This window comes from Chiloscyllium plagiosum, unplaced genomic scaffold (genome assembly GCF_037043375.1).
Source record: "Chiloscyllium plagiosum isolate Xiang-an unplaced genomic scaffold, Cpla_swu_hap1 HiC_scaffold_12, whole genome shotgun sequence".
NCBI lineage: Eukaryota > Metazoa > Chordata > Chondrichthyes > Orectolobiformes > Hemiscylliidae > Chiloscyllium > Chiloscyllium plagiosum.
The window spans coordinates 107,561,057-107,576,220 of NW_028270150.1; the positions used below are offsets into that span (position 1 = coordinate 107,561,057).

A 15,164-nucleotide genomic window follows, 5' to 3' on the forward strand; every position below is an offset into this window, starting at 1 on the left:
GACCTGCACATTTTTGGACTGTGGGAGGAAACCGGAGCACCCGGAGTAAACCCACACAGACACGGGGAGAATGTACAAACTCCACACAGAGAGTCGCCTGAGGCGGGAATTGAACCCGGTCTCTGGCACTGTGCCACCGTGCCACCCAATTGTAGACGGAATACCCAAAATGGGGATTAGCTGCTGCGTGAGGAGATAAAACGAGTTCTTCTTCTTGTCACAAATAGTCATTTAAAAAAGGATCTCTTTTCCCACCTAAATGAGTGCGTACGTCTATGAAAATAACTAAGTCAGGAAAGCATGGTTAATTTAAGGAGCAAGTTTATTAGTTATCAGAAAAGACAGTAAAACACAAGACACAATGACACAGGGTAAAAATGCGAATGGGGTAAAAAGCTTAGAGCTTAAAAAATATATGAATCAATCTCTGGCTTCTGTGAAGAGTAAATAATAGAATGTCACAACCATTCATTTGGATGATATGAGTAATGCAGACATTGCTTCACTACCAATGATTCTTTACCCTGCCATTTGTGCTTTTATTTTGTTCCCTTCATGACAGTGACATTGTCAGCTTGCTTGGAATCTAGTACTTGGAATGAGAGAGGAAGTCTGTCACTACCTGCAGAACAGGGGTGCCTAATGGTTGGCCTAGAGCCATAATCTTCAAAGTACAGTAGCTCACACTAGCAAATACTAACACACAGAGGGCTAGGGGCTGCAGTGAATTTTAAAATATTTTTCTTATATTCCTGAGTGCAATACATAAACATGCCTTTCCTGTAATATCTACAGTCTAGGATTTAACCTACAGGAGATGGCTCTCCAGCTGAAAGGGCAATCAGTTTTGGTCTTGGTTCTCTTCCTTTTAAGTCTGTGTGTCTGAGGTTTCCCTGACCCCCTTCAGCTGTGATAGTCCATGCTTTTCACACAAAGACTTTCAGCTGTCACTGAATTCTATCTGCAGAGTTTACCTTACCATTGTTGGCTTTTTAAAAAATAAACAGGTTATGTTAAAATGTACATTGTTTGTAAATAAGACAGGATTATGATCTGCTGTTGTGACAAGTTAATCCTTTTTGAACTAATGAAAATATTACTGATAAAAACAAAGCATAATTTTACCCACAATCATAGCTTCAATGAGTAACAATTCTAACATGTTCCAATGCAGCTGGGGAGAAGAGTTGAATTGATACAGCAAAACAAACTGTACAATTAGCAGAATATTTGATATGTGTTGTCCAGAGTTTGCAAATGAAACATTGCGCAAGGCTGTCTGTCCTGCTCTGATTACGTTGTCTGGTATGATGGATTCACACTACCCAGCCCACTGTGAAAGCAATATAGAAATACACTTTCGATGAGGGTAGACAGCAAACAATTTAGAGGAAGCCAGGCTTGGAACCCATCGAGGATGAAATGCTGTTGCTTTTTCAAGCCACACTGATTAGATCAGTATTTCTGCATAAATGAGAGATACGATACACATGTATTTGGGAACCCAGAGTTTGATTCGGATTGTGAGGCATATGAGATCATGCCTCACAAATTTGGTAGAGTTCTTTGATGTGACCAGGAAGGTTGACGAGGGCAGGGCGGTAGATGTAGTCTATAAGGCCTTTGATAAGGTTCCACATGGTAGGCTGCTCCAGAAGTTTAGATTGTATGGAATCCAGGGGGAACCTGGCAAATTGGATACACAATTGGCTTGATGGTAGGAAGCAGAGGGTAAGGATGTGGAAGGATGCTTGTTGGACTGGAGGCCTGTGACTAGTGAAGTGCCTCAGGGGTCAGTACTGGGCCTATTGTGGTTTGTTATCTATATCAATGATTTGGATGAGAATGTACAAGGCATTAGGTTACATTACAGTGTGGAAACAGGCCCTACAACCCAACAAATCCACACCGACCCGCCGAAGCGCAACCCACCCATGCCCCTACATTATCCCATACCCTTACCTAACACTACGGGCAATTTAGCATGGCCAATTCACTTGACCTGCACATCTTTGTGACTGTGGGAGGAAAGCCACGCAGACATGGGGAGAACGTACAAACTCCACACAGTCAGTCGCCTGAGACGGGAATTGAACACGGGTCTCAGGCGCTGTGAGGCAGCAGGGCTAACTGCCGTGCCACCGTGCCGCCCACAAATGTGGGCAGCATGATTAGTAAGTTTGCAGATGACACTCAAATAGGTGGTATTGTGAACAGTGAGGAAGGTTATCAGAAATTGCAGCAGGACCTTGATCAGCTGGGGAAGTGGGTCGAGAAATAGCAAACGGAGTTTAATATAGATAGGTGTGAGGTCTTGCATTTTGGAAAGTCAAATCAAGGTAGGAATTTCATGGTGAATGGTAGGACCTTAGGAAGTGCAGTGGTACCTTGGAGTTCAGGTGCATGCTTCCCTGAAAGTAGAGTCACAGGTAGACAGGGCAGGGAAGAAGGCTTTTGGCCCACTGGCACTGAGTATGGAAGTTGGGTAGTTATGCTCCAATTGTACAGGACATTGGTGAGGCCGCACTTCCGTTTTGGCCACCTTGTTAGAGGAAGGATATTATTAAACTGGAAAGAGTGCAGCAGAAATGTACAAGGATGTCGCCAGGACTCAATGGTCTGAGTTATAGGGAGAGGTTGGACAAGCTGGGAATTCTGTTTTAAACAAAGGAGACTGAGGGGGGATCTTATAGAGGTGTACAAAGCAATGAGAGACACGGATAGGGTGAATGGACTCAGTCTTTTTCCCCAGAGTTGGGGAATCACAGACTAGAGGGCATCAGTTTAAGGTGAGAGGGGAAAGAATAAAAGGGAACTGGAGGGACAACTTTTTTTTTAAACAGAGGGTAGTACGCATATGGAATGAGCTGCTGATGAAAGTTGTTGAGGTGGGTACATTAAAACATTTAAAAGGCATTTGGACAAATACACGGATAGGAAAGTTTTAGAAGGATATGGGTGAAGAGTGTGGTGCTGAAGGCTTATGTCCGAAACGTGGATTCTCCAGCTCCTCGGATGCCCCCTGACCTGCTGTGCTTTTCCAGCACCACACTCTCGATTCCGACCTCCAGCATCTGCAGTCCTCACTTTCTCCTTTAGAAGGATACGGGCCAAGTGCAGGGAACTGGGATTTGCGTGGATGGACATTTTTGCCGGTATGGACCAGTTTGGGCCAGACAGCCTGTCTCCATACTACATAACCGTATGACTTGTGAGTAAGAGGTGTTACTGACTCAACCTCTCTCTGCCAGTAACCCTGCAATTGATTAAACTCCTCAGTAATGGACACAAGGGCTGTGGCTTCATATTCAGCTCAAAGGATTAAGGAACCATAATTGTCAGAGCCTTTTCTTGGCACCAAGTGGATGGTCAAACATTCACGGCTGTGATTTGGTTTCCCAGCAATGATTAATAATGGACCCCCTCCAGGTCTGATTGATCACTCGAGGTCAGGTAAAGGAAATGGGTTGAAGGTGGAAAAATGGAACATAAGTAGCCATTTCCTAAGTGAAGAGAATCATCGTCTCCAATCAAAGTGAAGTGGAATCTAGCAGAGAGATCGTGTTGGAGGCCACAGAATTTGGACCACCTGCCTTCTCTCCAGTTGGTTCATTGTAGAAGCTGGATCACTTTCTCATAGTCACTGTCACACTGTAGCAGGAGATCTTCAAGAACGGATGGTTCATAATCAGGGAAACAGCTCTGGAGTTTCATCAAATTCCAGTCAAAAACGGTATCTGTTGAACAAAACACAGTGGGCGATGGAGTCAGTGACTCAGGAAAACTAGGCCCCATCCTCGTCCCCTCAACAATCACAAGCACCATACAGGCTCTCACTACCTCCCTGACTGTTTCAAATCCATTGTCCTCATTCCCCTCCACAGAAAAGTAATCCATGAGCCCTCGCTGCATTTCCAATGCCCTGAAATTCCCGAATGTACTATCACTTCCCAACACCGTTTGTCGGAAATCCGTGGTTTATCCCTTGAATCCGGTTTCTGCCGCAAACATTTTAAGAAAATTAAGACCCATTTCAATGTCCCAGATGATATCTTGTGACTGTCCAACCATGGGAGTGGTGAATTCCCCCTCTAATTTGGAAAGTGTGTTACCACAGAATCGCAGCATTGTCGCAGCCAAGAAAGAGGTATTTTGGCTCACGGGTTCTGTTACAGTGTCAATCTTCTGCCCTTTTCCCATATCCATGCACTCTATCCAAATAACCATCCAGTGCCCTGTTGAATGCCTCAATTGAACTTGCGTCCACCACATTTCCAGATACCCTAACTACCCGCTGTGTTTTTTTTCACTTGCTGTTTTTACTCATCATTTTAAATCTATGCTGTTGTAAAGATGCGTGGCTTTAGGAGAAAGTGAGGATTGCAGATGCTGGAGATCAGAGTCGAGATCAGAGTGGTGCTGGAAAAGCACAGCAGGTCAGGCAGCATTCCAGGAACAGGAGAATCAACGTTTCAGAATCCTGATGAAGGGCTTATGCCCGAAACGTCGATTCTCCTGCTCCAGTAAAAACAGCAAGTGAAAAAAACACAGCGGGTAGTTAGGGTATCTGGAAATGTGGTGGACGCTGCGCTTTTCCAGCACCACACTCTCAACTGCATGGCATTAGGGCTAGAGTATTAGCACGGATACTGGATTGGTTGACTACCAGGAAGCAAAGAGTGGGGATAAATGAGTGCTTTTCTGGCTGGTAATCAGTGACTAGTGGTGTGCCTCAGGGATTAGTTGGGACCACAATTATTTACAATTTATAGAGATGATTTGGAGTTTGCAAATGACACTAAGATGAGTGGCAGAGCAAAATGTGCAGAGGACTGTGAAACCTTGCAGAGGGACACAGATGCATTGAGTGAGTGCGCAATGGTCTGGCAGATGGAATACAATGTTAATAAACGTGAAGTCATCCATTTTGGTTGGAGTAGTAGTAAAAAGGACTACTACTTGAATGGTAAAATGTTGCAGCATGCTGCTGTGCAGAGGGACCTGGGTGTCGTTGTGCATGTATCACAGAGGGTTGGTCTGCAGGTACAACAGGTAATTAGGAAGGCAAATGGAATTTTGTCCTTCATTGTTAAAGAGATAGAGTTTAAAAACAGAGAGATTATGTTGTAGCTGCACAAGGTGCTGGTGAGGTCACACTTGGAGTACTGTGTACAGTTTTGGTCTCCTTATTTGAGAAAAGATGGACTGGCACTGGAGGTTGATTCCAGAGTTGAGGGGGTTGGCTTATGAGGAGCGACTGAGTAGACTGGGATTATATTCATTCGAATTCAAAAGATTGAGGTGGGTGGGGGGGGGGGAATCTTATAGAAACATATAAAATTATGAAGGGAATCGATAAGATATAAGTAGAGAGGATGTTTCGACGAGCAGGTGAGGCTAGGACAAGAGGGCATGGCCTCAAGATTGGAGGGAACAGATTTAGGACTGAATTGAGAAGGAACTTCTTCACCCACAGGGTTGTGAATCTATGGAATACCTTGCCCAGGGAAGCAGTTTATGCTTAGCGTTAAACGTTTTTAAAGCTAAGGTAGATTTTTTTGAACAATAAAGGAATTAAGGGATACGGTGGGAGGGGGAGTAAGTGGATCAGAGTCCATGAAAAGATCAGCCATGATTTTATTGAAGGGCGGGGTAGCCTCGAAGGGCCAGACGGCCTACTCCTGCTCCTAGTTGTTATGTTCTCTTGTGGTTTTTTTATGAACAGGAACAGCTTCTCCCTATCTACTTGATCCAGCCCACTCATGATTTTGAAACTCCTTCAATCTCAATCCAAGAACCATGGTTTTAAATTGCTTCTGCACTTCTGAGAATAGTTTGACTACATCATCTCCTTCAACATCCGTCCGCTCGACTGACTCCCATACTGGGATATAGGAGTCAGCTGAGTCATAATATGAGTTTTTTTTTGGACAGGGTGAATCTGTATCCATCAAAGTTTAGAAGGATGAGAGATAATCTCACTGAGACATAAGCACCTGAGGGGGACTGGATGCTGGGAGAATGTTTCACCTTGTGAGAGAGAGACAGAATTTGGTGACAGTTTAAAAATGGTTCTCACATTTTCGACAGAGATAAGGCAGTGGGTGGGTGGGGGGGGTGGGGGTGGGGTGGGGGGTCAATGACTATTTTTAAATACAGAGGTAGCTAAATTCTTGACTAACAAAGGGAAGTCACAGGGTGCTAGGGTGGGCCAGAATGTGGAGTTAATCAGCTATCATCTTACTGAGTGTGATATGGGTTTGAGGGACAGAATAGCCTATTCTTGCTGCTAATTTACATGTTCAGCTGGTTGGGACTGCTCTGACCTGGTTCCACGTCCATCTAATCATAACAGAGCCTCACTCCCAATGACTCCCACTCCCTTTCTCTCTGCATTGTTCATTCTGGCCCTGGGTAATGTTAGTTGTGTTGTCCGTCTGAGAGACAAAGATCAAACTCAATTAATTTATCAAGTATGAATAATACATGTTTTACTACTAGGGATACCTCAATCACTAACCCCAAACATTATTAATAACAAAACAGAAATTGCTCAAAAATCTCAGCAGGTCTTGCAGCATCTGTGAAGAGAAATTTCTCTTCACAAATGCTGCCAGGCCTGCTGAGATTTTTCAGCAACTTCTGTTTTTATTTCTGATTTACAGCATCCGCAGTTCTTTTTGCTTTTAGTTAGCCCAAACATTATTACCCGGGAGAGTTGGCACCTTGCCAGGCTAGATCTCTTCCTTCACATCTTCACCATGCCTCCTGATGTAGGGTATCTCTTGCAGTGTTATTCTCTGAAGTTCTGCTGACAAAAATCAGGGATCTCCTGGGCTGCTTTATGCATACGCTCTGCGCCAAGTGTTTGCCTTATTTGGAATTATCTGTGCACATGACCAATCACAAATGTCTTGTCCTTATTTGGCAGAGACAGCAGTTACTGATTTCCTGCTATTTTAGCTCTTAGTTTGAAACGGCTCAGAAAGGATTGACAAGGATGTTGCCAAGGATAGAGGGTTTGAACTATAGGAAGGCTGAATAGGTTGGGGCTATTTTCCCTGAACCAATGGAGACTGAGGGATGAACTTAGAAGTTTGTAAACTCATGAGGGTACAGATACGGTGAATAGCCAAGGTCTTTTCCCCATGGTAGGGGAGTCTAAAATGAGAGGGAATAGGGTTAAGGTGAGAGGGGAAAGATTTAAAAGGGACCTGAGGGTAACTTTCTCACGCAGATGGTGATGTGTATATGGAACAAGCTGCCAGAGGAAGTGGTGGAGACTGGTATAATTATGATATTTAAAAGGCATCAGGATGGGTATATGAACTGGAAGAGTTTACAGGGATATTAGCCATTTGCTGGCAAATGGGACTAGATTAGATTAGATTACTTACAGTGTGGAAACAGGCCCTTCGGCTCAACAGGTCCACACCGACCCGCCGAAGCACAACCCACCCATACCCCTACATTTATCCCTTACCTAACACTATGGGCAATTTAGCATGGCCAATTCACCTGACCTACACATCTTTGGACTGTGGGAGGAAACTGGGGCACCCGGAGGAAACCCACGCAGACACGGGGAGAACGTGCAAACTCCACACAGTCAGTCGCCTGAGGCGGGAATTGAACCCAGGTCTCTGGCGCTGTGAGGCAGCAGTGCTAACCACCGTGCCGCCCACACGGTGGGATATCTGGGTCGGCATGGAAGAGTTGGACCGAAGGGTCTGTTACAGTGCTGTATAGCTCTACGACCTGAATGAATCAGCGTAATCCCACTCACATAACAGCCCATTGAAAAGACTGTTTTCAGTTCCTGTTATCTTCAGCCTTATAGAACAGCTGCCCACATAGGGGTGATGTGCAAGTTTACCAACCTCCCTCTATCAACTCATGGACTCTTTAATTCACTTTCAGGTCAACAATAATTTCTCCCAGGCATACAACAGGAAGATGAAAACCATCATGCATGGCCATATGTCTCAGTAGTCATTTAATTTCTCGACGCCTAACTGACATAGATAGTTTTGATGCCCTGTCAGACTCAAGCTGAATTTCTGATTATTAAAATGATCATGCATCCCAATTGTGTGGGTTCAATCCCCTGTCCCAGCTGTGTAGATCTGGGAAACCTGCTTCCTCACCAACACCAACCACCTGCACCATGCTTAATGTGAAGCACCTTGAGGGGTAGACCAGTCTGTCAAATATCTTCACAAGAGAGGGCTGCTGATGGCCATCTGTCAACCAGGGCTCATTTCCAATGACTACATTTCCACTTTGAAATGAAGGGCCGTTTGCTGAATGAAATGTTGATTTATCATTTTTAAATTCATTCACAGGGTGAGGGTGCCACTCACCAGGCCAGTGTTTATTGTTTGCAGTTCTGAGGAAAGGTCACTGGATCCAAAACATTAACTCGGACTTCTCTTCACAGACGCCGCCAGATCTGCTGAACTTTACCAGCTGTTTCCGTTGATGGTTCTGATTTACACCATCCCCAGTTTTTTTGGTTTTAATTTATTGCTTGACCCCAGTTGTCCAGAGGACAGTTAAGAGTCAACCATGTTGCTGTGAGTCTGGAGTCACATGTAGGCCCAGACCAAATAAAGATAGCAGATAGCTTTCCCAAGAAAAGCACATTAGTGAACCTGATAGGCTTTTCTAACAGTGGTCACCACTATGTAGCCTTTGTTGTTCCAAGTTTATATTGAGTTGAAATTTCACTAACTCCCATGGTGGGATTTGTACTTATGTCTGGACTTTTTATTAGCCTGGATTTTTGAGTGATGAACTCAGTGATAATGGTGGTCTATACTATTTAAATGATTTGGAGATGCCGGTGTTGGACTGGGGTGTACAAAGTTGTCAACCACCTGATGAAGGAGCGTCGCTCCGAAAGCTAGTGCTTCCAATTAAACCTGTTGGACTATAACCTGGTGTTATGTGATTTTTAACTTTATACTATTTAAAGTGATTCATTACCTTCAGGAGAGTCTCTGCAGGCTGTGTTTTCCACTGTATTGTCGGAGTTGTCTTGACGTGTCTCTCTCAGACCTACAAGCGGGCTCACTGAAGGGACACATTGCATGGCTTGGGATTCAAAGCTCTCCTCATCAGACAAAGGTGCGGGTGAGCTGCTCAAATTTTCCAAAGATTTTCGGCTCCTTTCCAGGTTGTCCAAGAAAGCTTGGTTTTTCCTTCAGATAAGAGAGAAAGCTAACTTAGTAAAGATTCACTCCATGATCGCGTCCACTGGGGTGGGGGGGGGGGGGGGGGGGGTAATCACAATGCAGTATCAGAATACTCACTTCCTGTGTTCTTCCTGAAGACGGTGCTGTCTTTCAGATTCGAGTCGAAATGTCTCTTCTGCTGCAAGTTCACTCTTACCAAGAAAAGCACGGAATGATTATATTCACTTTCTAAATTTAAGATCAGCTGCAGACTGTACTCACACTACACATTTTATTCCTGCTACCTGCTCCCTTTAGCCAATTCCAGCATAAACAAACTGAAATCTCATGTCACCACAGCTTTCACTGCTCACTGGGGGCCCCATGGCTGAGAGAGTTTAAGCAGGGATTAAGCATTGCACCTGGATTCTCAAGCATTCCACCTGGGAGCTTGCTTCAGGCAGTGGGATGGAGGGATGGTCACATTCTCCCTGACCAAGGAGGCAGCAAGCTTTCTGAACACAGATTACTACAGCAGCAGGAATCTCCAAGAGCTCCTGTTCAAAGAGTTGCGGCTGCAGGGTAGGAAGAATTGTAGCAATATTAAATCACCGCTCCCAGTTACAGTGTCTTGCAGAATGCATGTGGGCAATCTGGGATGGCAGGAGATGTATTTTATTCAAATGCTTGAGTTATTGCCATCCAGTTGTTGGGTTTTAATATGATTAATTTGCCACTTTGTCTGCAGAGAGGACATGCCACAGGAATGTGCAGCATTGTCTGTGTCTCTCCACAAGTAAGTAAGTCTTGTACTGAGGTCATTGCAGACTATTGGTAGGAGTCCAGTTCCAGCAGCTGCCTAGCCTTTCAGAAGACCCTAAAAGGTTACTGTCTCCAATCTGAAGAACAGGCCACATCCATGATGAAGTGATCCAACAAAATGGAGCTGACAGCTATCCCACAATGCACAGGGCCTCCTAGTTATCCTTACCCTATTAACATCATGGTGGATTGATCTGAGAAGATTGAACCACAATGGTTTGATTAGTTGATAGTCAATGTGAGAATGTGTTTCACTCTTTACAAGGGAGTTGAAGAACTCCACGGACAGAAAATCTGAAGCATTTATTACCCATTGTGAGAGAAAGTACACTGTCTCTGCACCAAAAGGTGTTGGACAATGTGACTCAGTGATCAGACTTACCTTTCTCCTCTGTTCGTCTTTGTGTTCCTGCAGTCGCTGAAACTCGGCCTCCCTCTGAGTCTCTCGGTAACCACGGCTCTTGCTCTAAGACACAAACACAAACCTACTGTTCGAGCTCAGATAGTTGTATGGCCACATCTCCGTTTGTCTCACAGAGAAAAACATCAAAGGGAGTGTCAGTCACTTCATTAACTCAGTCCCAGAAACCAACCCAGAATGAATGCCATCAAGTTTGATTGTAGTGTTTCAGTTCATTGATGACGACAGAGATGTGAGGATGCTCTCAGACTCAGCCTATCTCCTGTAACATCCCCCAACAATACTTTACAAAATCTGTTCACAGCGCGCCATGGTCAGGAAGCTGACTAACCTCTGACACTTATCACTGCCTTCAATAACTCGTGTTTGGCCAACTCTCTCAGCAACAATCCACTACAGATTTGGATTGTAGGGCTATGGGAGAAAGAGCAAAGATGTAGGTTGAATGCAATCATTAATACAGTGGGCTGAATGGCCACTGCCTGTGCACCAAGATTCTTTGTTTTGTAAGGGACCATTTTTCCCTTTTGGCCCATAAGCTGCAATCAAATTTGGACATTGCTATGGTAGCTGGAATATTAGGAGAGTGCAACTTGAAAAATCAAGTGGTGCACATTGTTAACTGTATGAGACTTGTTTTTGGAGCAGATACTTTATTCAGACAGAGGGGCATCAGAATTTTTGAGTTCAGGGGAAAAATAAAATCTGTCTGACAACCAGTGGTCAAGCTGCAGTTTCTAGTGGGTAACGTAGCCAGAACACCCAGAGCCAGCAAACGTGTCACAATCTCTCTCCCTTCTGTAAGAGTGAGAAGACAAAAAGGAACTTAAAGGAAACAATTCCAGTGCACAAAAGAGACCTAGATTCATCCAATCAACAACTGAATCAAGAAAGGCCATCACTCTGCAGACTTCATCTGTATGTCTTCATCAAAATCTTCACCCAAAATCAGAAGACTTGGGATGTCATTTTGAGATTGTACAGGACATGGGTGAGGCTTCACCTGGAGGGCTGTGTCCAGTTCCGGTTGCCTTGTTATAGAAAGGATATTATTAAACTGGAGAAGGTTTAGGGAAAAAACATTACCAGCATGATGCCAGAAATGGAGGGTTTGAGTTATAAGGAGAAGCTCGATGGGCTTCACTGGAGCATAGGAGGTTGAGGGGTGACCTTACAGAGGTTTATAAAACCAAGAGGGGCATAGAAAAGGTGAATGGAAGATGTTTTTCCCGAGGGTGGAAGATTTCAAGACTGGGGTGGGATGTATTTTTAAGGTGAGTGGAGAAGTATTTTAAAAAAAGAAATGACGGGCAATTATTTTATACAGAGAGTGGTTTGTGTGTGGAATCAACTTCCAAAGGAAGTGGCAAATGTCTGTACAGTTACAACATTTAAAAGACTTTTAGGTAAGTACATGATTGTTTGGAGAGAGATGGGGCCAAGTGGGATTAGTTTAGTTTGGGATTATGATCGGCATGGACTGGTTGGTCTGAAGTGCCTGTTTCTGCGCAGTATGACTCTATGATTGTATAACTGAGAGAATTAAGTCGGAACCTTGTGATCTCCATTTCAGATCATCAGAATTTTGCTTCGCCTGTCAATATTTTCCCACTCCTAATGTGTCAAACCGTCTGTCTTGAGCAGTAGTCCATCAAGCAACTTGATCATCTTGGTGGTTTAACTGGGTTGTCACACATTTGTGATAACTTGTGGAATAGGGAGGCTTGATTATTAGTGCTCTCTTACCAAGTGGGTTGGGACAAAACTTGGGAGCTGATGGTCTTGAACCTTTGAACAAGGATACTTTATACAGAGTTAGGGGAATTGCTACAGGTTAAAAGGAGAGAGATGTGGCTTCTCATCACAAAAAAAGGTGACATTGGGAATAGCCAAAATCATTCTGCTGTTGGAAGAGGTTTATCTGATGGATTCATAGGAATTAATAAAAGCCAGACTAATAGCATTGAGAAGCAAATTTGTGGTGCAATTCCATAACAGTGCCAAGAAATCAAACTATTGGCAAAACATCTGGGACTATATGGAAAGTGGTAAGGGTGGTGTAGAAGTTGTGTCTAAACTGGGGTGGGGGGGGGGGGGTGGGGGAAGAAGAGAGAAAGAGCCCGATTTCAATATCATTAGACAGGATCTGGCAAATATAGACTGGGAGCAGCAATTAGGCCTACATTTGAAAAGTGGCAGTATTTTCAATGTAGTATCGTGAGAATTCAGCATTAGTGTGTTCCTCTAAGAGTGAAGAGCAAGGTCAGCAAGTCTATTGAACCCTGGATGTCAAGGGATATCAAGAGTTTGATAAAGAAAAAATATGAAGGCACCATATGTCAGGCACAGAGCATTAAAAATAGGGGAGGCCCTTCAGAACCATCGAGAATGAGGGGGTTGCTTTAAAAGAAATCAGGATGGTGAAGAAAGGCCACGACAGACAGGATCAAGGAAAACTCCATGGCTTTTATTAAGAGCAACTGGGTTACCAGAAAACCATGGGCCTATTCGAGACCAATGGCGCAGTCTGTGGGTGGAACCTGAGGATGGGGGTGAGGTGTTAAATAAATATTTCTCATCTGTATTCACTCAGGAGAACATTGTAAGCAGAGAATTTAGTTGGAATGGTGAGGTTCCAGAACAGGTAAAGATGAATAAGGATGAATTATTAGATGTTTTAGCAGGAATAGAGGTGCTCATGGCCTAATGAGATGTATTCCAGACTGCTATAGGAGGCAAGAGAAGAGATTGTCAGGGCTCTGGTGCAGATATTTAATACCTTGCTGGCCACAGGTGAAGAGCCAAATGACTGGGGGACAGCTAATGTGGTTCCTTTGATCAAGACAGGCAGCAGGAATAGGACAGGTAATTACAGACCAGTTAGTCAGTCATCAGCAGTATGGAAATTATTAGAAAAAAAACACAGGATTAATTAACACTTGGAGATTCAGGGAGTGATCAGGGATAGCCAGCATCCATTTGTTAAAGGGAGATTCTGTCTGATGAACTTCTTTGAGTTTTTTTTTTGAAAAGGTGACTAAATATATTGATGAGGGTAGTGCATTTGATATGATCGACATGGACTTTTGACAATCTGGTCCACGTGGAAGGCTGGTCCAGAAGGTAATAACCCATGGAATTAGAGGAAAGTTGGCAAATTGTATACAAAATATAGGAGGCATCATTGTATTTGTGATTGGAAGTCTGTGACCAGCAGTGTACACGGGGATCAGTGCTGACACCTTTGCTGTTTGTTACGTACATTAACAAACTGGATGTGAATATAGAATGTATACTAAGTAAGTTTGCAGATGACACAAAAATTGGTGGCGTTGTTGATTGTGATGGTCTCAGGCTACAGTCTGATGTAGATTAGAATCACAGAATCCATACAGTGGAGAAAGAGGCCATTTGGCCCATTGACCCACCATAGAGCATCCCACCCGGATGCCCACTCTATCGCCATAAACCCTGATTAAGCGTGGCTAAACCACCTAGCCTGCACATTCCTGGATACTATGGGGCAATTTAGCATGGCCAATCCACCTAACCAGCACATCTTCGGGCTGGAGGAGGGAACTGGAGCACCCGGAGGAAACCCACACAGACACTGGGAGAATATGCAAACGTCACACAGACAGACAACTGAACACACATCTCTGGTGCTGTAAAGCAGCAGTAGTAATCACGGAGTCATCGCTCCACTGGTGATCAGCTGGTAAACTGGGAGGAGCAATGGCAGATGGAATTTAATCCCCATAAGTGCGAGGTGTTGCTTTTTGAGAGGTCTAATAAGGGAATGTACACAATGAATGGTAGTTCCTTACAGAGTACTGAGGAACAAAAGGACTTAGGTGTACAAGCTTATAGACCCATGAGGATGTCAGCACAGGTAAACAGAGTGGTGGAGGCGGCATATGAGATGCCTGTCTTCATTAGCCAGAGCGTAGGACACAAGAGCAAAGAAGGCTTGTTTTATTTATAAAACATTGGTTAGGCCACGGGTGGAATATCGTGTGCAGTTCTCGTTGCCACCATCAGAAGGATGTGACTGTTGAGGAGATTCACAAGGATGCTATCTGGAACAAAATATCTCAGGCCTGAGGAGGGAGTGGATAGGCTGGGTTTGTTTTCCTTGGAGCAGAGGAGGCTGACGGGGGATTCTAATTAAGGTACACAAAATTAGGAGAGGTATAGACAGGATAGATCATGAGAATCATTTCCCCATGGCAGACTTGTCTAAGATCAGAGGGTGTAAGTTTAAAGGTGAGGAGTAAGTGGTTTCGAGGAGAGATCTTTCATCCAGAGGGTGATAGAGATATGGAATGTGCTGCCTGAGAGTTTGGCAGAGGTAGGTACTGTTGCAACATTCAAGAAATATCTGGTTGAGTATTTAACATGCCACGGATGTTAAATACTCAACTTGGGCCACGGACTAAGTGCTAAAGGGTCTATTTCTATGCTGAATGAACATCTATTACATTAAATAAGCTGGGACCTGCTACATCAAGTATAGAGTCATAGTGATGTACAGCACGGAAACAGACCCTTCAATCCAAATTGTCCATGCCAACCAGATATCCTAAATTAATCTAGTGCCATTTGCCAGCATTTGGCCCATATCCCTCCAAACCTTTTCTATTCAGGGCAGCACAGTGGCTCAGCAGTCACTGCTGTCTCACAGCACCAGGGACCTAGGTTCGATTCCAGCCTCAGGCAACTGTCTGTGTGGAGTTTGCACATTC

The 15,164-nt window shown here is 44.1% G+C and overlaps 1 protein-coding gene across 2 annotated transcripts in view; it reads right to left on the reverse strand.

The window, feature by feature from the left end:
• Window positions 1-304: 304 nt before the first annotated feature.
• epsti1 (epithelial stromal interaction 1) overlaps window positions 305-15,164 on the reverse strand; it is a 101,126-nt gene continuing 86,266 nt past the window's right edge. For both annotated transcript variants that reach the window (XM_043694425.2, XM_043694422.2), the window contains exons 7-10: window positions 10,381-10,464; window positions 9,315-9,388; window positions 8,989-9,203; window positions 305-3,737 (exon numbers count right to left, since the gene is read on the reverse strand). In XM_043694425.2, coding sequence (XP_043550360.2) covers window positions 3,610-3,737; window positions 8,989-9,203; window positions 9,315-9,388; window positions 10,381-10,464 — 501 coding nt within the window. In that variant the 3' untranslated portion in view covers window positions 305-3,609. The remainder of the gene's footprint in view (window positions 3,738-8,988; window positions 9,204-9,314; window positions 9,389-10,380; window positions 10,465-15,164) is intronic.